The following is a 22,345-nucleotide window of genomic DNA, read 5'->3' on the forward strand; positions in this document are numbered from 1 at the left end:
TTTTATAGGGTTTGATGTCATGCAGGTGGATCCACACCCTTCTTCCCTTTAGTTTAACTGCAGTAGGGCTTATGTCCTCCACGTCATGTAGGCCTTCAAATCGAGGGGATCATCAGGTATGCACAAACCTGCTTACTAGCACCTGGCCCCTTGTATATACCGGCAATGTCTTTAATGCGCTTACCAAATTGATGGGCAAATTGTCTTCTTTATTTATATTTGACCCCTCCTGTTGACGCTTGATCTGTTGAGAAATAAAAGAAATACTTTGAGTCATCGTTTTTAAATAATCGTGCATTTCATCGGCTAATTCCCTCACTACACTGTAGGCGTCTGTATTTGCCCTTGTTGGGGGGGTGAGAGAAGTTCTTATTCGGCGCCTAGTCACCAGCTCATCAGGCGTTTTATGGTGATCTGAATCAGGTTGATTTCATTGTGCATATAATGCAAAGGGTAGGCAATGTAGCCTTCCTTTCTTTAATGTCAATTGAAGCTTTGCTATCCTTTCCTTCAGAAGTCCATTTAATCCCTCACATATCCCATTGGCTTGCAGGTGATAGGCCGAAGCAAACTTATGCTTGATGCCTAATAGTCAGACTATACTTTCAAAGAGTTCATTCACAAAATGCGGTCCGTTATCGGATCACAAAACTTCGCACACCCCCTATCTTGGAAATACCTTGCACACTAAAAACTTTGCAGCGCATGCAGCATCAGGATGCGTGCACAAACCTGCTTCAATCGATCTGGAAATGGGACAAACTACAACTATCATGTACCGATAGCAATTACTGTTTGCAACATATCCACATAATCTATGTGCAAATGTTGGATTAGTCCTCTCACAGTTCGCAGGGTGTGCCCTGCCGTGAATTTCTGGCACAAAATACAGTTTACAATGAACTGTGCCACATGTTCACTGAGGTTCGGTATGAACCAGTCTTCTGCTATAGAAGCAGCTACACTCTCTCGAGTCACATGCGTGGGATAGTGGAGCTGCTCCATTGCTACTCTCAACAATGCTAGAGGCATAACTGGCTTTTCTGTACTATCCTGTCTCCACATTGTCTCAGTGGGGGATAAAGAACATCCCTGCTTCTTCCATAGCCCCTTTTCTTCTTGTGATGCTCGTCCTTGTTTCTCAATTAACTGTACAATGGACGTCATATTATCTCTTTCTTGAACTTGCATGCATCGGCCTTCCGCTTTCTACAAATCCTTTAACTGATCTTCATACATAGTTGAATAATATGTGGCACGTTTGGCCTCTAAGTCTGCGGCTTTGTTCCCGTGAGAGATCAAGTCTGTTCTTTTTGAATGCGCTGCACTTTTCACGGTGGCTATGGTTGCTGAAAAGCTTAAGGCTTCAATGAGTTTGTCCAATAGCCCTGCTTGTTGAACTGGAGTGCTGTCTGCGCGGAGGAAGACTCTCCTCTTCCAATGTGCTAGGCCTGCGTGTACTGTTGAAGTCACATAGGTGGAGTCAGAGTACACCATCACTTCCACATCTTCAAAACTTCATAGCGCATCAATAAGCACATCTAATTCTGCAGCCTGTGCTGAATAGGTTGACGGTAATCATCTACTCATTAGTACTTCTCTACTCATTAGTACTTCAAAGGGGCCCTCTCGAGTCACCCTTACTATTGCTGATCGTGAACGCATCACCCCAGTCTGTTGGTCAATTGTGGATGAACCATCAATGAAAACTACGTCCCCTCTTCCTATAGCATTCTCTCTAAGATGGGGAATATCATTATAACATTCAGTGTATGTAACACGGTCATGCACATCATCATCTTCTCCCACTGGTTCAGCTTTGAAAGTTGCTGGATTCACTATACTACACTTTACAATTTTAATCGCAGGGTTTGAGATAATTAACTTGTACCCCAATGCTCTTTGAGTGGTCAACGTACTTTTGGGTTTCTCTAGAATTGCAAATAATGCATGTTCTACAAATAGAGTTACAGAACACTCCATAGTTATACTTGAAACCTTTTCTATGGCACATGCAGCAGATGCCAAAGATTGCAAAAGGATAGTGTCCTTTCATAACTGGGTCTAGAATCCCACTGTAATAAGCTAATGGTTTATGCTCATGCCCTAATGTTGTTTTCTGTGTAAGAACTGCTGTCATGACTTCTCCAGTTGAATGGGAAAATAAGTACAATTCTTCACTGTAATTTGGAATCCCTAATACAAGAGCTGTACTAATTGCATTTTCGAATTAATTAAATCCTTCAGTCATGTCTTCTGTCTACACTAATTTAGTTATAGCCACCTGTGCTTCTTTGAGCTCTTTTAAAAGGGCTCAAATGTATCTACTGTAATCAAAGACTCAGGCCCTGCAATAATTGCATAGACCTAAAAATTGCTGCATTTGTCTCACTGTGTTTGGCTGTACGGTTCTCATAATGGCTTCTGCTCTTATGTGAGATTAACTGTCCTATGTATAATACCTTTTCTTGACAATACTGTAATTCTCCTTTGTCTATTGTGAGAAACCTGAAGGTGTCTCACCCGCTAGTCCCCGGGGATCTGTCATCCAGGTGGCCAGGACATGGCCATTGCTATTGGATCCAGTTCCTGGGGGTGGACCAGTGCAGTAGGATCACCTGGATGAGGATCTTCGGAGAGTGGAAGTGGGACACTGTAGGGTGAGACACAGTATTCCTTTCCCTCTAACACCTTTTCCCCATCCTACCAGGTAGGATACCTAGAAGCTCAACACCCCCATCCCTTTCCTGACACAAACACCTTCTCATGGATAGTTCATCATGAGCGACAATGACTAACACTCGAACCATCTACCTGACATGTCCCAACACAAGCATCAGGCAGAGTCAGGCAATTACTGATAATTAAACATACCTGACTTCCATCACACTTTCCCACACGGATAAAAGGCGGAGCATGAAATCACACTCTGAGCAAGGCAAAGGGCACGAGGAAGCAGCAATTCTGAGATGGCAGTTTAAACCAATGAGAAAGGCGGTAAGACCAGAGAAGGGTGCAAGGAGGGAACTACCCTTGACCTTTTCAAAGAAGACCGCGACTTTCAAGAAGCCTTAAGGAAAAGAAACATAAGACCGGGAATTACAGCTGAACAACGGTGCAGTGTGTTTCAAAGGTACACAGGGCCCTCCTGCATTGATAGCCAAGGTGGGGAGAAGCGATTGCTGCCGTGGTACTGTCCTTGCCGCCGACAACAAAGCAGCGCCAGTGAACACAGCCAGTGAGTCGGTGAGACTGATAGCAGACTGGACTGTGTTACGAGCAAGGTTCAAGCAGCAACATTGTATGAAGAAAGATGAGGCATATGTAATTGAACTTTGTGAAACCGAAATAGTAGAGTAGTCTGGCGCCACGTTGGTGCTCATTCAAAGGTCTCTGTTTGATATCCAACTGAGCGTGTGAGAATTATTGAACTGCTAAATCCAAGTGGTCCTGCAACGGGTCAAGCTAAATCCCATGCACATTCGAAAGTCTTCGATAGCTAAATCGAACTGAGATTGGTCTGAAACCAGATGAGGGTGGCTAATTTTATAAAAAGGATCTCAGCCCAGAAGAGGGGGATCCCAAAGAAAGATGTGGTAAAAAAATGAGTCGGCTAAGGGGGTATCCAGGGTGAAGAGCGAATTGCCCGACTTTAATAGTTGGAAAGGAACTTTTTCCATTGTTTTTGGTACATCCGTCCCCCTGAATCAGGAGACTTTGAACGTGAGAGACTTGGGCACAGAAGGCCCTGATGTTGGTTAAAGGAACTGTGTCCTCATGCCGAAGAAGCCCAAGAGTGTGCTATGCTCGAGTGAACCGTCTTGTCCCGTGCTAAAAACATGGGGAAGGGAGGCCAACGCCCTGAACATCCTGACTTAGCATTTTGTGAACACTTCTTTCTTTTTCATGAACATTACCCCACACTATTTGTAACTTAGCGGTAAGGATTGGCAATAGGTTTTTAAGTATAGGCCCTTTTATTTCGATGAAACTCCATTAGGACTGCATTATTATTGTTTGATGGTCGTAGCTTTAGGTAGCCGTTTATCACACCCTTGATAAGGTTCAATGAACACCCTTGAGCTGTGGTCACTTGTGTCTGTCTTACTTAGATACCATGCCTTCCTTACACTACTTTGTACCCTATTTCTGCAAGTATCGTCATCGGTTTGACAGTCTTCTCTACATTTTTCTTCTGTTTCACTGCACACTAAAATGTCATCCACATATTGAATAATGGCACTCTGGAGCTCAACATTTCCTAAGTCCATCTGAAGGACTCTGTTAAAGATAGAAGGGGACACACAGTACCCCTGAGGCAATCGAGTATGTTTAAGGTGAATTATTCTATATGAAAGGAAGTCAAATCTTGTGTAAGGGAATTGAGAAAAATACATTTTTCAAATCAGCAACAGTAAAATACCTGGCTGTTGATGGGGTATTGCACAATATTGTCACAGTGTTTGTAACTAAAGGAAACTCTGCCTCGACTATATGGTTTAAAGGGAGAAGGTCCTGGATAAATATCCACAACCCCCGTTTGATTTGTTGACAGGGTACACAGCTGTGTTGCATGGAGAATTAGATGGTACCAGAATTCCTTGCTTCATTAGGGCGGATATAGTTTTGAATATCCCCTCATCCGTTTCCCTGGACATCGGGTATTTTTTTGCATGTGGCAAAATAGCTCCTGATTTAAGCTTTATTTTCAACACTCCTACTCCTTTCAGTAGGCCCACGTCACATGGTCCATAAGATACTTAACACCTTTTGCATTTCTTACCAATGCCATTCTCTGTGGTACTGCTGTGCTCTCAACTTTAATCCAATAAGTGGGACTTTTAAAGAATACTAATTCATCATCTGAATAGTCATCCCTAAATAGTTCCTTATCTGTCAAGTCTGTCAGTCTATATCCTTCATTGAGGGCTATCACTGTTCTCCATCCTCTTCCCTCATCATCTGTCCCATGAAGCATCACCCTTTCTGGATGAATAACTTGCCTTTCCTCATCATTTTGTCAGGCATCATTATTATTTTACCTATCAATTTAGGTAACCATGATAATATAACGTTCGCTCCATATAAAAACACTTCCTTGTCTAGAGGTACTCCTCTTCAGGCTTTCTTTCCTGCAAAGGCTAATATAAGTTCCCTTACATTTATATAATGAATCCCTGGGGTTGAACACACTATGCCTTCACAATTAAAAGATTGTCATGTTAAGTTTTGTCATTAAATCACATCCTAGTATGTTCACCGGTGACTGTTTAGAGTATAGCTATGGCATGGACATATCATGTTCCCCTATAGAAATTGGTAATTCGTCTGTAAATGGAACTAAACTCATTACCCCAGTAAATTCCCTGAGCATTCATGGCAATGCCTTACATTGGATATTTTCCATCACGGACACAGGAACGAGTCACTCCAATGTCTACAAGAAATGAACATGTCTTGCCTCCTATCGCCACTTTGACCTTTGGTGCCTCTGGGGGGGTCTGATGTTACAGATAGTACTGAACACATCAAGTCGTCCTGTGGGCTATCCTATTGTGGGTATGAATTAATCTCTGTGCCTTTGAAAGGATTCCGTCCTACCACAGTCACACACCCTAATTTGGGTTTAAATACGTGTGTAGCTCCCGTATCCATCTGCCATTGTGATGCACCTGTCTGTTGCATTGGAATATATTGTATCTGTTGTGTGGGTGCCTGTTGCATTTTCTTAGGTGCTTGCTGTTGCTGCCCCAGAAATGACTGTGTCTGCATTGGTACTTGTTGGAATTGCTGTAGTTGTGGCAATTGTGTCTGTATTGGCACTTGCTGAAACTGCTGTGTTTGTGGCTCATATGCTTGATTGTGCATGTGATCTTGGGCATAACATCCTTGCGAATATGTATTATATTGGGGAGCTTATCATGTCCCCCCTCTTCGAGATTGCGAATTCTGTTGTTGCATGCCTCCTCTACTCCTGCATTCTCTAGCCACATGTCCTATTTTTCCACACCTCCAACATGTATAGGGCTGTCCATCATTAAATCCCCCACATTGCTTGAGGGTTTTGAAATCCGCCTTGTCCTCCTCCTTGAGGCCCATTCCCTCTGCCTCTTGGCATATAATTATACCCATTCTGATCTTGGGCATTGGCTATGTTATTTTGCTGTGGGAACTGTACTATTTGCGCTGTGCCTCCCTCATTATTTGTCAACACTGCTCCTTCTATGACAAACTTTGATAATGTTTTCTGCACCAACTTCACCTCTTGCTTTTTACCCTCAGTTTTCTTCTGCAATCATGCACGATTGACAACTCTATGTCTGACCAAGGTTTTGCTTCCATTCCCACCTGCCTCTCTACTGGTTCTGGCAGTCACTAACTTAATATGTGGTAAAATATGTGGTAAAATAACGCTACCGTTTTATCCCATGGTTCATGCGTCCCTGCACTCCATATATCCTGAATATCCTGAATAAAAGCAATGGGTTCTTCATCCTCCCTCATCTTCCTAGTCATTATCGCCCCAATATCCGATGTATCTGGATAGCGTACTCTAAGCGCTCGCCATAGGTCTGCTCTACAGTTTTTAAATGGCTCCCCTTGTGCACTGTGTTTTGCACAGTTACTTTTGGATACCCTGCTCTTTTCCAACTGTCATCAGATCTCTCCCCTAGGATGGCTGATAATAGGTCTTGTGTATCGCCTATTGCTAAAGTCATTCCTGACATCCTTTTCTCTAATTCCTTAATCCATTTTCCTGCACCGTAAGTAATACTTGGCAGTGTGCATTTTAAATGATCCATTTGTGGCCATGGTATGTATTATGGTCGACCTCCTCCTTTCTCTAATAGTGGGAAAGGTGAAAACCCTAATCCTTTGCCATACCTACACTCACTGCTTGTCTTCCAGCCAGCATTATCATCGCCTGCTTGTTTTCTCCCTGGCAATGCCCTTAGTCTGCTCACATAGGGCGGAGACGCATCCCCTGTACTGTACGTTGTGGTTGTTCAGTATATGGTATTGGTTCCAGTGTTTTTCTAATAGGGTCCTCTAGATCTCACCATTTTACCCCTTTATCTATGCTTGATTCTCTTGAAAATCCATATGCGCCTTCTTCCCACATCTTATTCTGTTTCCTTTCCTGGTCTGAAATTATTATGCTGCAACTTGTATGACTATTGTCCCCTTCCACGTCCTCAAGATCTAACCCACCTAAGGATATAGTTTTGTGATCATTTACTCTGACGTCATCTAAGCTTCCTCCTGTTCCTCTAAACGAAGCTTCTTGTTCGCCCTCTTGAGTTCTGTACTCTTCTTTATCCCTCATTTGTCTATATAGTTTCCACATTCTTGTTCCTATGCTCTCTGTATCTTCTTCTCTCCATGTTGGCATATCTAATGGTCCTCGCCACCCTCCACGAAACGGTTGTGACACTCTCTCTTCTTCAGTTCGCTCTTGCATTTCTATGGGTACAGTACTTCTACGTCATAGATATTCAATCTCGTTGTCTTTAAATACCCTACTTCTGTTCATTTTTTCCTCCCTTCTCCTTATTTCCTATAATTCCTCTTCCACTCGCCTTCTTTGTAACCTATGTGCTTTCAATCTTTGGGCTTCTATTTCTTCTCGTCTTTCTTCTAGCGATCCTTCTCCTGTTTTGCCTCATATTTTCCTCATTCTTCCCTTTGCTTACATTCCTTTTCTCTTTCTTGTTTATGTAGCCTCCTCTTCCTTTTCTTTCGCTTTCTTATCTTTCTCTACCTCTTCTTCTATCTTTATCTGTTTATCCTTTCTCTCATTGTTAGGCAGAATTGCATACAGTACCCTCTGGGAACACCACACACAATTAGGACTACAGGTGTAAGCAAAAACCAACCTTTGGAATAAGTCTGTACCACACACGTTTTGGTAGCGAGCTGAGCAGCCAGGCTTATCCCAAGAGGGAATGTGAGCAGTGTCTGAAGTTAAACGGAAGTATCACAATCACAGTGGTTCAAGTAGACACTTACACTCAAGGTTTCTTGGTAAAAAATACTTATACATTTATTTACACAATCATTTAGAAAACATTCACTAGTAGAAATCAACTTAAAATGAAACACCAATATACTACAGTAACAAACTCGAAGTTGTAGGGACAGTGCGCTCCCCTGAAAAAGGGGCCAAATTGCACTTCAATTACTTTCAATGGGAAGAGAAAGACATAAGTTTGTACAATGGATTAGAAAACACTTCTGTTAGGCAATGTAAAGGATCAGTGTACCAGGAGGGTCTGTTCACTTCAATAGGCCAGGCCAAAGTCAATAGTCTAGTGTTCTTGGATAGGACAGATCAGTTCTGGTGACAAATGGAGAAGTCTTTGTAAAAGTTCTCAGAAGTAGTTAAGACGAAAAAGATTGATATGCTGGGTCACAAGCTGATTAGGCCTGCAAGTTGGGAAAGTTTCACAAACTTTCACCGCGAGAGTTAGGATCTCTCAACCGGATGGCACAGTACCTTAATGTGAAGCAAAAAGATGCAGCTGAAGACGTTGGTTCCTGGCACTTCCCGCAGATCTCGCTGTTCCTGAGCCTCAGTCGTGGGGACAAGAGGGAGGACGTTGGGGGACTCCTGCACTGCATGGGATCATCATCGGAGCAAACAAAATGGAGTCACTTCGGTTCGAGAAGCCGTTACTTCAAGACACAAACTGGTTTCCCTCTCCCTGGATATACCTTAACCAGCATTGAGAATGGTATCCAGGTATCTTCTCTGCTGATTGGTCCCACCAACTCAAAGGAAGAAGCCGCCCTTGAAGGAGCTGCTCTGTCAAATGGAGTTCTGGCGATTCGGATTTGCAGCAGGGATTCACCGGGCAAACCACCAGTCCAGTGGTTGCAGCAGCTGTCCTCTTCCAGCTCGTCTTCGGTTTATTCATTCCAGTGGTCGACTCTGCTTTCCAGACCTGGAGACTAGTCTTTTACACAGTTTTCTCCCATTCATTCCAGCCAGGGTGGCTGTCCTTTATATTTTTTTAGGATTGAAAAAGATATACCGATCAAGATGGAATTTGTATCTCCAATTGAGACCACACTAAGAAATGAACAGGTGATTATACATTAAGAAAAATCCAGTCATGACAGACAGGGATTATGATGTATCATTATGATTAAAATAACAATATACTTTCTACTGTCGATACAGATGAATTGAAGAGAAAACACGTCTAGTAGACATCTTCTGAAGAAGGGGCTCTATTCGCCCCGAAACACGTAAAGCATACTGTACCTTGAAAACTTTGACTCTGCCTACTTAGACGCATTGGATTAGGAGTTCAAATCAAGTACAAATTGTCTACTATAAGTCATTTGAACTGTAAATGTTAATATTTGGTTGTCTGGACTATGAAAAATAGTTACTATGAATACCATGTATTGTAAAAATCAGTTTACTTTAGGTTTTATAGGTTGATTATAAACTGTGACAAATTGTACGTTGAATTATTATTTGTCTAAACCAACCCCATTTGGGGCACACAATTCATGGATGACGAAATCATCCCTTTATAAAGTTTTATTTTTGAAATGACACAAGAGAATTTGGTTGTGTTTTCAACTACAAGGGTGTGCAAGGGACGGGAGTGTTCCACAAAGGTTGTGGACACCTGCTGTTTTCACTTGCCGGACAGTCAGCCAGCCAATCATGCCAGAGTGCATTTGGGTCTCCTAGGAGACTAAGCACAGGGAGTTTCGGGCACCTCCCTCACTTCCTGTCCACCGCAGACACTGAGACGCCAAGGGCGGACTTCATTCCTGAAGCCTGCCAAAGGCTCACAAACCTAGTTTGGCGTGCAGAGTTAAACACCAGAAGGACTTTTCCACAAAGAAACGGTGAAAAAAGTTGACCCGAGTCTGTTTTTACAGAGGGGTCTTGCGTGCAATCTTGAAAAACATGGCCGCCCCGATTTTTAGCTACCGGTGTTCGCGGTCGGGAAAAATCATGGTAGTTCATTATAAAACCACTGCCACCAGCCATTTCAATAGAAAAGGGTAGCATTTGACAGCTACAAGAGTGTTTAGTTAGACACAGGGGATACTAAGTAAGCCCTCCAGCACTCCATTGTAAGATGGTGTGTGCTGGGTCTATGAATTTAGTAAAGACGAGTAAAGTCAATTTCCCTTTACATTCTCTGGGAAACAGTAGTTTATTCCAGAGAGGGTATTTAAACCTTTGGGAAGTCTAAAAAGACATCCCTGTGTCACTGTACTGAGGGTGCAGTGTAACACAAATACAAAAGATGATGCCTATGGCGTTGTCTAAAACTACATAACCAAAAGAAAAAAACACAGAAAACAAACAGAATTAAAAAGAACAGAGTCCTAAAGTTCAGTAAAAGAGCTGGGAGTCTCTAAGGTAGAGCGGAATTAGCACATTTTGAGAATTCTCCCCAACACTCATCACGCTGGTTACTTTCATCGCGTGTCTGTATATATTTGCATTCTCTACTTTTGCTCTCTTCCTCAGTCTCTTCACTAGTAGATGCAGGGGGTTTGTATGGTGGATTAACATACCCTGCTGCTGCTTTCAATTCCATTAGAGGGTAAAATCCCTTCTCTTTATTCTCTGTCTTGTTTCTCGGGAGGGCAAAGAGGAGCTGAATGTGTTACGTCTTCCCCTTTATGCTGATTAAGCATCCACTCCCTATAGACTGGGTCTTCTTTCTCATTCTGATACATTTTCCAAAGTTATACTGCCATTCTTTTCTCTAGCTTCTTTCCCTTATGTGTGGCATGTAAATATCTCGTCAGATACCGTTTTTGCCAATTATCCTCTGGGAGGCCAGGGCATACATTTCTCATTGGTCGTGCCCTTATGCCATTCGGAATGGTACTGCATACTCTTGGCTGTATATCTTGGCAGCGTTCTGCACAGGTGTGTGAGAGGTGTTTCTTCCATTACGACATGCCAATTAAGACTGTCATTACTTACTCACATTTTTCTCTTACTTCCAAATTAATTAAATATATTGTTTCAATATATTTGGGTAGGCACCATCAATCACCACTCGTATTCCAGGAGATTAGGATATTTTCTCTACGTTTACTTATTATTTTTGTAAACAAAATGTATTTGACACTATATTTCTAGCTCCTTCGTTTACACTTTCTGTTAATTATTTTTATATTCTTTCTTGGCTTGTTAGTATCTTCAAACTGTCTTTTTTATTTCTATTTTAGTTTCATATAATTCTAGCCTTTTAATTGACGTTGATCTTTTGTCACAAAGTGTAAGGAAAAAATATTTATTTATTTGCGCTTTTCTTTCTTTGTTTTTTGTTGTTTATTTTAAACACGTTATCTTCTATACAATCATATTATACCCTTTATATATGTGCACTTCCTATATATATATATATATATATATATATATATATATATATATATATATGCGTATATATATATATATTCCCCTTTACGTATGTCTTTCCCCACTGCCATAGTGGGGGTATTCTCCACTCTTTTTATTACCTCCTCTGGGAGTTTAATCCATGCTCTTCTAATAGGCTCTGCCCTTAGGAATCCTTAATGCTCTGATATGGAACTACAGCATGTACGCTTTCCGCCTCTCTTGAGCCCATGAATTTGAGGTATCTTTTTATCTCTCTTCCCTTCATAATCCCCAAAAATCCAGTTACTCTTTATGTCTCTTATTTTCAACATAACACAATTACAATCTCTCCCCCATATGTTTTTACCAACTGCAATGGTCTACTCACGTCTGTTACTCAGCTCGAGTCCCCCGGCATCGACGTTCCCACAATCAATCAGTTTGCCTTTCGTCCGCGGGCACCTGCGGGGACCGAACAGGAATTTCTTCTTGGACCTGTCAACCATATCTTGATCACGTGATTCTTTTTGTGCACCGCTCACTGCAGGGAACTCTGCGCTCATCTGGCTTATGGTGGGAGGCGTCCATCGTCTGGGAATCTAGGTCTGGGTTCTAGGTCTGGGCTCTAGGATGATTAGACCAGAACCATCCACACTGTTACCAAATGTGCTCTAGCACCTTGAAGCATCTGTGTGCTAGATGGAATTACCAATAAAATATCCCAGACCAAATAACCTGACAGACCCAAAGGAGATGGTAAACTACTGCTTTAATCTCAAAGAAGTAAAGCAGGGCAAATAAACACTCATCAAATCGATTCATACAGGTATCACACTGTATTTCCAGATATACTTAGTTTATGTAATGCTAGATGCGTCATCTATGACATCATCCTACGTGGCAAGCTGCAAAAACCTATCGAGGGGTTGGATTGGATTAAGGAAACATGTCTACGTATAGAACATATGCATGTTAGTCCCTCATTGGTGGTCTATTATCTGTGAGACACACCCTCAGCTACTTCTATTCATGTGGTGTAAGGTATTCGTCATAGCAGAGAATATGGCAGCGGAATAATACTTTGCAACATTGTATGTAAAAGTGCATGGCAGGCTATTCTAATTGGTTGGCAACCCAAATCCAGCCTTGGACATTCGGCTTGCTAGCAGCACGTACATAGAAACTAAACCCAGGTGGTTGGAGATACGTCAGGTCTCCCCTTGTTTTTCCAATTAGTTCTACCCTCTCTCATCGGTAGGCCTTATGCCAGTGTCTTCTTTTTAAAGCCTGACCTTGCCAGTCTGCACTGTCTCGGGACATTCAAGGGAGTGTAGGCACATCATTATCTTAGCTTCAGACTTAATGAATAGCCCTTGTTTGCGAGCTCTTCCTCACATGTTACAAGACCGTGAAATTGTCCATATTGATGGTGCATTTAACACCATTTAAATCAATTATGCTGGGTGCATTTGCTCCTCTTGGCCTTTAGGGACTTGCTCACTCTATCCCATATTAACTTTATGCCCTCTTAATTGTCCAACATTTGGCATTGGTAAATGTTCTTGTTTCTCCTAATCTTTGGGAAATATGTCCTCGCACATGGTCTGCTCGTTAGACTCCCTTTGTGTTTTTCATTCATCTCTCGAAATAGCGTCTTTGGTTCAAAGCCAATGTACTCCTTTATTTCGCAAGGAAAACAGCTTCTACATCATCTTTGCACATTAAGATACTGGGCTCATGTTTTGAGGTAGCTGGGTTGATTGACGTGAGCTGTCGTCCATATTCTTATAATGGTCATCCTAAACCTCTTATAAGCAAGCTTCTACGTATTCTTTCTACCTTGTGTTTCAGTGTATTTACAGGTATTGATCAGTGAGTCACTTCATTCTTCTTTGTGTTCATAAGTACTGCACCATGGAGCACATGTTTCTCTTAGTTCTTCAGTTACATCATGATTCGTAAGTATTTTCAAATTGTTTCAGCATAGGTTCATATATGTTCTTTAGGACATTCTTTTGCTGTCATTAGACATTGTTTTAACGTGCAATCATGTCACACACCATTGTATTCATGGCTGCATTTCTTTAACTCGGAAAGGGACATCCTTCTTGGTAGCTTTCCTGCACTGTTTCAACATGAGGGTATCTTCTGAATGGCTGTCTGAGTGCATATCATCTTTCAAACAATCAACGTGGTATGAACATGTTGCATAAACTTGTGCATGAACTTGTGTATGGGTTCCCAATTGTGGCTCTTTGTTTGCAACTCCAATAGGACAGGGTGGGGTTGGGGGGGCGATGACTAGGGAGAATGCGTCCACTTGCTTCTCTACATTGTTGCATTACACAGCTCTCTAAAACAATCCAATATTGCTTTGGTTGGAGAGAGGCAGGTAGCAGGTGGGAATGGTTATAGGGATTACCATGGCCTTGGACTGCCAATGGATTGGTGAATAACCAAACAACGCTCTGGGCCCGTCCTCACAGGCCATCTTCTTCCTATCTGTGCTCCAATGCAATCGTTTTAGCATGTAGGTGGAACTTAAAGGGATGGTCTAGTAAAAATTTGTATTTTAAAAATAGATAGGCAACATAAAAAAAATACTAGCATTCTCTGTTTTAAAACTTCCTACCGCTGGGTGGCTTTCCCTTCATTAGTGCTGTAGGCGGAGGACGGGGACCGGAGACCAGAGCAGGAAAGCTGCAGCTGAATCTCGGTAAGTGCTATTTATTTATTTTTTTAAAAATAAGCACTAGTTGCGTTTTTTTTTCTAAGTTTTCCGGGCTGGAGGAGCCTGAGAAACTCGGAAAGAAAAACCGCAGCGTTTTCCAACACAACCGCGTTGTGCTTCTGCCTGCTGTGGCTATCACTTTGGGTCTCCGGTGCTCCGAGCCGGAGAAGCCTGAGAAACTTGGAAAGAAAAACCGCAGCGTTTTCCAACACAACCGCGTTGTGCTTCTGCCTGCTGTGGCTATCACTTTGGGTCTCCGGTGCTCCGAGCCGGAGGAGCCTGAGAAACTTGGAAAGAAAAACCGCAGCGTTTTCCAACACAATAACGTTGTATTTATGTTTGCGGTCGCTTCAAAAGCGACCGCAAACATAAATACAACGTTTTTAAAGCTGCGGTTTTATTTCTAAGTTTTCCGGGCTCCTCCAACCCGGAAAACTTAGAAAAAAAAACGCAGCTAGTGCTTATTTTTTAAAAAAAAATAAATAGCACTTACCGAGATTCAGCTGCAGCTTTCCTGCTCTGGTCTCCGGTCCCTGTCCTCCGCCTACAGCACTAATGAAGGGAAAGCCACCCAGCGGTAGCTTTTGTTTACTACAGCTGGCTGGCTTTTCCTTAATTAGTGCCGCAAAAGCAAAAGCCAGCACAGGAGGGCCTCCATTTCACAAAATGGAGGCGCCTGTGTGCTTGCTTTTGCGAATTTTGAGCTTGAATAGCTAAAAATTTTACATAGGAAGTTTTAAAACGGAGAATGCTAGTATTTTTTTTTATGTTGCCTATCTATTTTTTAAATAAAATTTTTTACTAGACCATCCCTTTAAGCTCCACCTAATAGCTGAAACTAAAAAATGAGTGATCCCCTTACCTGTATTTTTCACTTACCCTTAATCCCCCTTAACCCATTGCATCATGCCCCATGTATTACCCTACTATTCAACCTCCCATAATAGTTTCCTTGTAGGAAGCGCCGAAAAGATCCATCCGGATTAGATGCCTCGTTTCATTCAGCCCATTCATCTCAAATTCAGAGGGCCACCTCAAGGCGCAAAGTCATCACATTTCCTTGTAGACATTCTGAGAAGGGAGTTTTGGATAAGAATCCTGTACTGTCATAGAACCTCACCAGGGGCCTGATTCATGGAAAGTTTTCCTATGGGATTGCGCCATTATAAAATACTTCCATGAATTAGGCCCCATGTGCTTAAAGTGTGGTGAGAGCTGGAAAATGCATCCCGGCTTCGATTTTCTAAAAGGAAACATTTTGATTTTTTTAGCACAGAGAACCAATCGCAATTTAGCTCACTGTAGAAGCGATTTTCCTAATGTAGAAGTGTTTTTTAGCTATTTTGTCATTTGGACTTTTCTCAGACAACCATCTTGTAATTTATTTATTGTTTTATCAAACGATATTGGTGTTTTTCAGTATTTTGTTTTTCATCTTTTTATTTATTGTTACTTAAGTAATCTGTTTCGGATTTTGGCCGTATAGCAACTAAAATAAAAATTAATGGATAGTGCAGTGGATGCTGCAAAATACCTGATTCTTTAGCCCAGTTTATTCTGCGAAGATATAAGGTCCATGGAGCCCACCTGCCTGGGTCTGCCTAGTATTAGTCTAATAGGTCTTATTTTCTGCTAAACCCAGACTAACAGTTGTTTCTTTTTATTTTATTGCAGATATATTAATCAGAAGAGAGGAGGTACGGGAACACGTTACTGAAGTAGACCTTAGTAAGATGGTGGATGTGTTCCTAACAGAGACGGACACAATATGGTTTTTGGACATGGCAGACATGTTTATATCCATGGATTCCGAGGAAGCTGAAAGTGTCAAGTATGAATATTTCAAATTACATATTGTGCAATTTTACTGAAGGTGCCACCGCTTTAATACCAAAGTGTCACAATACATTTAGAAATGCCCGTAGTACTTGTTAAAATGAAGTATCTGTGTTAATGGCTAGTTTTCTTTTTCAACAAGATGTCTCAAGTACCCTAATCATTATGGAGACAAGACCATATATTATTGGTGTACTGTTCATTGGCCAATAGTGCAATTAATCCCTGTGCCTATTTGGAATCTACAAAACCAAACTCTCTCTATCCCTCCTTCTCTCTCTCTCTCTCTCTCTCTCTCTCTCTCTCTCTCTCTCTCTCTCTCTCTCTCTCTCTCTCTCTCTCTCTCTCTCTCTCTCTCTCTCTCTCTCTCTCTCTCTCTCTCTCTCTCTCTCTCTCTCTCTCTCTCTCTCTCTCTCTCTCTCTCTCTCTCTCTCCCCCCTTCCCCCCCACACCCGTGGGTGTTCGCTTTTGTGTTTTTGCCTACTGGCTCAATTAGGTGGTGCACCTCCTATGTGTGAGCCCAAAGCATTGCTATAAATTATATAAAAAGTTGGGTTTAGAATTTTAGAGGCCCGAGTGTTTGCACTGCCGTTTGTCTCGGTGAGCAGCCATTTTGGTTATTATTACTGTTATTTACAGATGGCTAACTGATTTGAAAGCGTCAAGATGGTTAACTAAAGATGGTATCGGGGCTTATGTTAAATAACCTACTGTGCAAATCCAGGTTCGATATCTCACGAAACAGTGTCCATAGCGCTCAACCTTTTGGGTCGGCAAGGCGAGTGAAAACACCCGATTTTGTTTTTGGCGGGTGAGAGCCCATTGAAATGAATGGGCGTGCTGGAGGCTTGGCGCGGGAGTCAGCTGTTTGCAACGTGGGTGACACCCATCAAAAGCATATGAGTTCAGGACTGTGAGTGTCCCAGGGATGTAGCGTCCAGTATGCTGCTCCACCTTAAACTGCTGGCACCAAGTATTTTCATCCTTTCACTGGTATTTGGATTCAGCGGAGTCCAGCTTGGGAGTTGTCTCCCAGGTCACTCGCTTTAGAACCAACGAGCCTGGTGCTCCATTACTTGCCCGGAACTGGACTCACTTTATCTGGTTCTGGTCTCCAGTGAAGTTCCTGTGTTTCATCGGACATCATCACAGCCATGCCATACAAATGTCTAGCCGGCAAGCCTCGTATGTAGTCCTGGTTCTATGCAGTGTTGAAGTAGGGAAGGTACCCTTTGACCTCTTAAAAAACTATAGCCCCCCGTTTTCTTCTGTAAAAAGTTAACAAAAATCAATCAACCTGATATTTAAAGATGCCACTGTCAACACGATGATCTTGCAATCCTGCTCTAAAGGGGATATCTCAATTTTCTCATTAATCACCTGGTTTAAAACAAAGTATCTCCATCATAACCTTAATTTTCCACTACGAAGAGGGGAGTCCATGAAGGTGATGATGAAATAGTTTATGCAACTGCCCCTTGAGGTGACTTCGACAGACACCTCTCAAACAGCACATAGCAAGGAAGACAAACCGCGTGGTACCAACTTTCTCTTCTGCTAAAAATCAAGCCATACATCTCAGATCTGCTGTTCAAGCCTTTGTCCTCTGCCACCAGGATGGCAGGAATGCCATTTTGGAAGGTCTTGCAGCCTCTACACTGGCACCCCTGAGATGTGCCCTGCATGCAAGGACTAAACAAATGCAACCACATTACACTGTACTGCATCGAAATGGACTGGCTCCCGCTGCAAGCATGTATCACCTTCAAACCCTGCTACACCATCTACAAGGCTGTCACTCAGAAGTACTGAGCATTTCCAGAGGCGTGTGATCCACCAGAAGTAAGGACATGTGCAGACATGAAATTCGCCAGTTCAGGAAGGAAGGAACCAGAAGACTGGCCTTCTCTATCTATGCCCCAAGCATCTGGAACCTCTTCCCCATCAATTCCAGACATGCGCCCCTCACTTCTACATTTCGGGAAGGAGCTCAAGAACCTCCTCTTCAAGGAATAGCTCCTCTCTGACACTTAACGTTCACACACCCTATGCTCCCCACCGTACCTGAAACTGGGTGATCTGCTCCCCACTCTTTCCTCCCCTGGTTGCTAGTAGATCCCTTGCTGACAAATCTTCCCACCTTGTTTTTAGCTCCCCACTCCCTTGCATCTCTGATTTCCTCACTGTGTAATTCCCCATATGGTTGGTAAATCGCTCCATTGCTTCCGGAAGCAAGGCCCATGCTCAATAAATGCCCTAAAAGTTATAATTTGACAAGGGGGTCCTGGGAGTCTCTCTGCCAGACATTAGTCCTGGTTGCGAGAGACTTACCCAGAGTCTTTAGCTCACTATCTTTCACAGAGAAGAAATATCCCAAACATATCAGTCTTTGTCCTGCCCTGGGGCAGTCCAGCACCGGAATGCTAGGCAATTCTCCTCTGAACAAGAGTACCAACAGCATCCCCAGACACGTGTTGGACCTCATCAGTAGGGAGGAGCTGTGCCTCTCTAAGAATAGTGAGCAAGGGGTCCACGTCTGGATTCCCCTAGTAACTTATGGGGATACTGTTGGTACTCTTGTTCAGAGGAGAATTGCCTAGCATTTCGGTGCTGGACTGCCCCAGGGCAGGACAAAGACTGATATGTTTGGGATATTTCTTCTCTGTGAAAGATAGTGAGCTAAAGACTCTGGGTAAATCCCTCGTAACCAGGACTAATGTCTGGCAGAGGGACTCCCAGGACCCCCCTTGTCAATTTGCATAATTAAGTAACTTTGGGTCTCACCCTAAGTTACTAGGGGAATCCAGACGTGGACCCCTTGCTCACTATTCTTAGAAAGGCACAGCTCCTCCCTACTGATGAGGTCCAACCAGACCGAAACACGTGTCTGGGGATGCTGTTGGTACTCTTGTTCAGAGGAGAATTGCCTAGCATTTCGGTGCTGGACTGCCCCAGGGCAGGACAAAGACTGATATGTTTGGGATATTTCTTCTCTGTGAAAGATAGTGAGCTAAAGACTCTGGGTAAGTCCCTCGTAACCAGGACTAATGTCTGGCAGAGGGACTCCCAGGACCCCCCCCCTTGTCAATTTGCCTAATAGTTATAATACTGCTCTTAAACTACCAGCTGAGTTGTTCAACAGGTGTCTGGCATAAACATTGTTGGACGTTTGTACGTGGTTTCTTGGCCGCATCAGTGTCAAAGACAATGTATGATTCCGTTTTTGGAGGAAGTTTAATGTGGGCCATGTTGCACTTTTTTGTCGCTATGGCAATAATTGCATCACTGAACATTACAATTGTGTTCAGTGTCAATGATGGCTTATGGAATACACGAGTCACAGAGATGGTTCAATGGTTTTTATTGGGTTTTTCATGGCCCTAGGGCCGTCCCACTCTCTCTCGTATAAAATAACTAATCCTCCCAAACCAAGATGTCCCTACTACTGAGGTTAGTATATATTTCAGTTTTCACTCTACTGTCCAGGTTCCTAATGATGTGAGGACCTAAAGGCAGAACCCCCCACCCCCCTCTTTCTAAACTCCCTCAGGAATTTCTAGTCCAGGGGTCTGCAAACTGCATCTCTCTAGATGTTTTGGACTACAGCTCCCATGTTTACTCACCATTGGCTGTACTGGCTAGGGCTCATGGGGCGGTTGTAGCCTAAAACATAAGGAGAGCCAAGGGTTGCAGACCTGTGTCCTATACTGTCCCTACACTATTCAGTGGATAGTAATGTAAAAGAGACATTTGATTGTGTCTTACAGACACTCTGCCAATTTGGTCTATTTTCTGTCAAGCCCACATAATCCTCTTCGTATCACCTACTGATGTTTTCCTCATTACTCTCCTCCTCAGTGGTCGAAGTGTATGAAAAGAAGTAGTGGAACTATGTTCCCTGCTGCCCTGCCCTGCTTCCCACAAACCCTATCGAAACGCCCCCTCCCACGCACAATACAAACCCCCAAACAAATGCACCTGCTGTTTAATGTAACGTTCAGTGCAGTACAAACTTCAACTGCTTCCTACAATTTCATTTTGAAACGAAACCATTCCAGAATGGTTTCTTTTAAATTAAAACTATATGAACAGTAAAATGTAATTTAAAAGTATATGAGCACCGCTCCCATCCACCTCGACCGCTGCTCCTCCTTCTATCTCCATCCACCTTCACTCCTTCTACTCTCTGTGACGTCCTCCTCAGTCTGGCCGATGACTCTCTCTCTCCTAAGCCTCACCTCCACCGTTTTATGTAACTGCTTTCTCCCTGCTACTTGTAGTCCCTCCTCCACAATACTGCTACTCCCTCCACTTTCTAATGAAACACCTTCCTTTAACTCGCACAGCTACTTCACACACATTAATTCCTTACAATTTCTCTGCTAAACAAACGTGCCACTCTTTCTCACACACACTCACAACACAGTACTCTTGTTCTCAATAACCAATGCCTCACTTGCACCAAAATGGCCTCCACACTCCACTCCTCTGTCCTGGCCTCTTGGCCTGACACCTCCTTCTCCTCTGGCCTCACCCAAACAACCCACAACCTCCTGTTTCCTGGATTTGCTTTTAACACTCTCCCTATCCTCTGGCGGGTGTGCTTTCCCTGACCAATCTGGCTGTGTCTTCACCGGCTGTGAGTTGTTATACACAGAAAAACCTTCATATAGTCCCTTAAGCCTCGCCACCCTTCTTCCGTGCTGGCCCGCCACGTAACACCAATGATCGGTTCATTCAGTTCAGTGTTCCAGTTCGTGTTAGGGGGTTTGGACAAGGCCCTGGTTGTTGGTGGCTGTTTTCATGTCCCTTGTGGTCTATGGGGCTCACACCAGTCTCGGTCCCAGGCCCCTGAACGGGTGTGCAGTATATGGCTTAGCTAGCATCCGCATAGGAGCTCTGGCTCTAGTTGCTGTTGTTTGCTTCTCTCCTGTGATTTACTGCTGTAGATGAATGCCTTCGTATTGGTGCTGAAGGTCTCTGGTGCTTTCTCCCTGGTGCAGTCGCCACTAGCAGAATGTTAATGCTGTGGCGTGAAGCGCTGATGATTTACCCGCTTTCATGTCCTCTTCTTTTGTGTCTGCTGTGGTTCTGCAGAGAAAAGTTAAAACTTGGCCAGAATTTTGCATCCTAGGAATGGGGTGATGCAAAGTAGTACGGCCCATATATAAGTTGGCACATAGGGAGGTGTGACAAACCCAAGGGTGTCATCCCTTTCCCTTTAGGAGGAAACCCTCCTCATATGGTCACGACAGAACCTTGTTATAAGGTTCTCAAAGCTGCTCCTCCTTTAATATCACATAAACTAATATACCCGTGTACAATTGAACCAGTTACATGTGTATATAATACTGCGATGAGGAAGAACAATGAAGATCCTATAGAGAGTAATGGTGAAACACAGCAGAGTCACACGGGTCATAGCTATCCTACAGTAACAGAGCTAAACAGCAGGTAGTGGAGGGACACAGAAGGGGTTTTCAAGGAGAGCTCTATCAAGTGGAGCCGACACTGGCATAAGGCGATGAGGCAAAGCCCAGCAGGTTGCCCTGTCCCCAAACCAAGAAGCAGACAAGAATATGAAGTGCCTGAGCAATACCAGAATGTCTCGCTCTGCGGAAACCCAGAAGACCATAATCTTCAGACTGTCAGTACTGGAAAACTATGTTTCCCTTAGTCTTTGACTATGTTGCCATTTCTTGGTAACTTTTTATCTATGCGCAAAGTACCTTAAAGTAGCGCGCAGAGGGGTACTTTCATTGTATGGCCCTAGACAACCTCTGAGGATTATTTTGGTGATTTTACAAGTGTGCCTAAGATGAACTGGTGGCAGCACTATACTTTTATTGTATTTTTACTTCTTTTTAATGAACCATATCATGTTTACCGCATTTGGCTTAAGACAGTGGTCAGTGCCAAAAATGGCTGTGCCACGAAATCATTTGTTCTGTCCTTTGCCCATTTTGTCCCTTTACCTTCCCCCAGGTCGAGCAGACCGGGGAATTCCTTATTTGGGCATTCAGCCTTCTGCGAAAACCACAACTTTTGCAGACTCCTGCATGTCACGTGTGCTAGTGCCCAGGAAGAAGATTAGGACTGTCTGGTCCCAATTCACACTATAAGTTCCATTATGTCTTCTATGCCTGAATGACTGGAACCACCGTGGGCTGTGATTGGCCCACGCCTGTAGTGCATGCAAGAGAGCAGATCTTTCATTGGTTATCCCAGACTTGTGCACAAAACGAATCTTGAATAAGAAGTGGGCTCTACATCCATTCCAGGTCGATCATCTAAAGTTCTCTCTGAACTACAGGAGCCAAGTATCCTGAAATGCTAAAGCAGGCCTGTGGAACCGCTGGAGATGTGCTGGAAGGTTTGGCACCCTGAGCCCGCTGTTGTCCCGTCGGACT

At 43.2% G+C, this 22,345-nt stretch overlaps 1 protein-coding gene across 2 annotated transcripts in view; it reads left to right on the top strand.

The window, feature by feature from the left end:
• Positions 1 to 22,345, top strand: part of DNAI4 (dynein axonemal intermediate chain 4) — a 779,679-nt gene that overhangs the window by 189,725 nt on the left and 567,609 nt on the right. For both annotated transcript variants that reach the window (XM_069641948.1, XM_069641947.1), the window contains one exon: positions 15,774 to 15,930. In XM_069641948.1, coding sequence (XP_069498049.1) covers positions 15,774 to 15,930 — 157 coding nt within the window. The remainder of the gene's footprint in view (positions 1 to 15,773; positions 15,931 to 22,345) is intronic.

This window comes from Ambystoma mexicanum, chromosome 1q (genome assembly GCF_040938575.1).
Source record: "Ambystoma mexicanum isolate Mex_15411 chromosome 1q, UKY_AmexF1_1, whole genome shotgun sequence".
NCBI classification, from domain to species: domain Eukaryota; kingdom Metazoa; phylum Chordata; class Amphibia; order Caudata; family Ambystomatidae; genus Ambystoma; species Ambystoma mexicanum.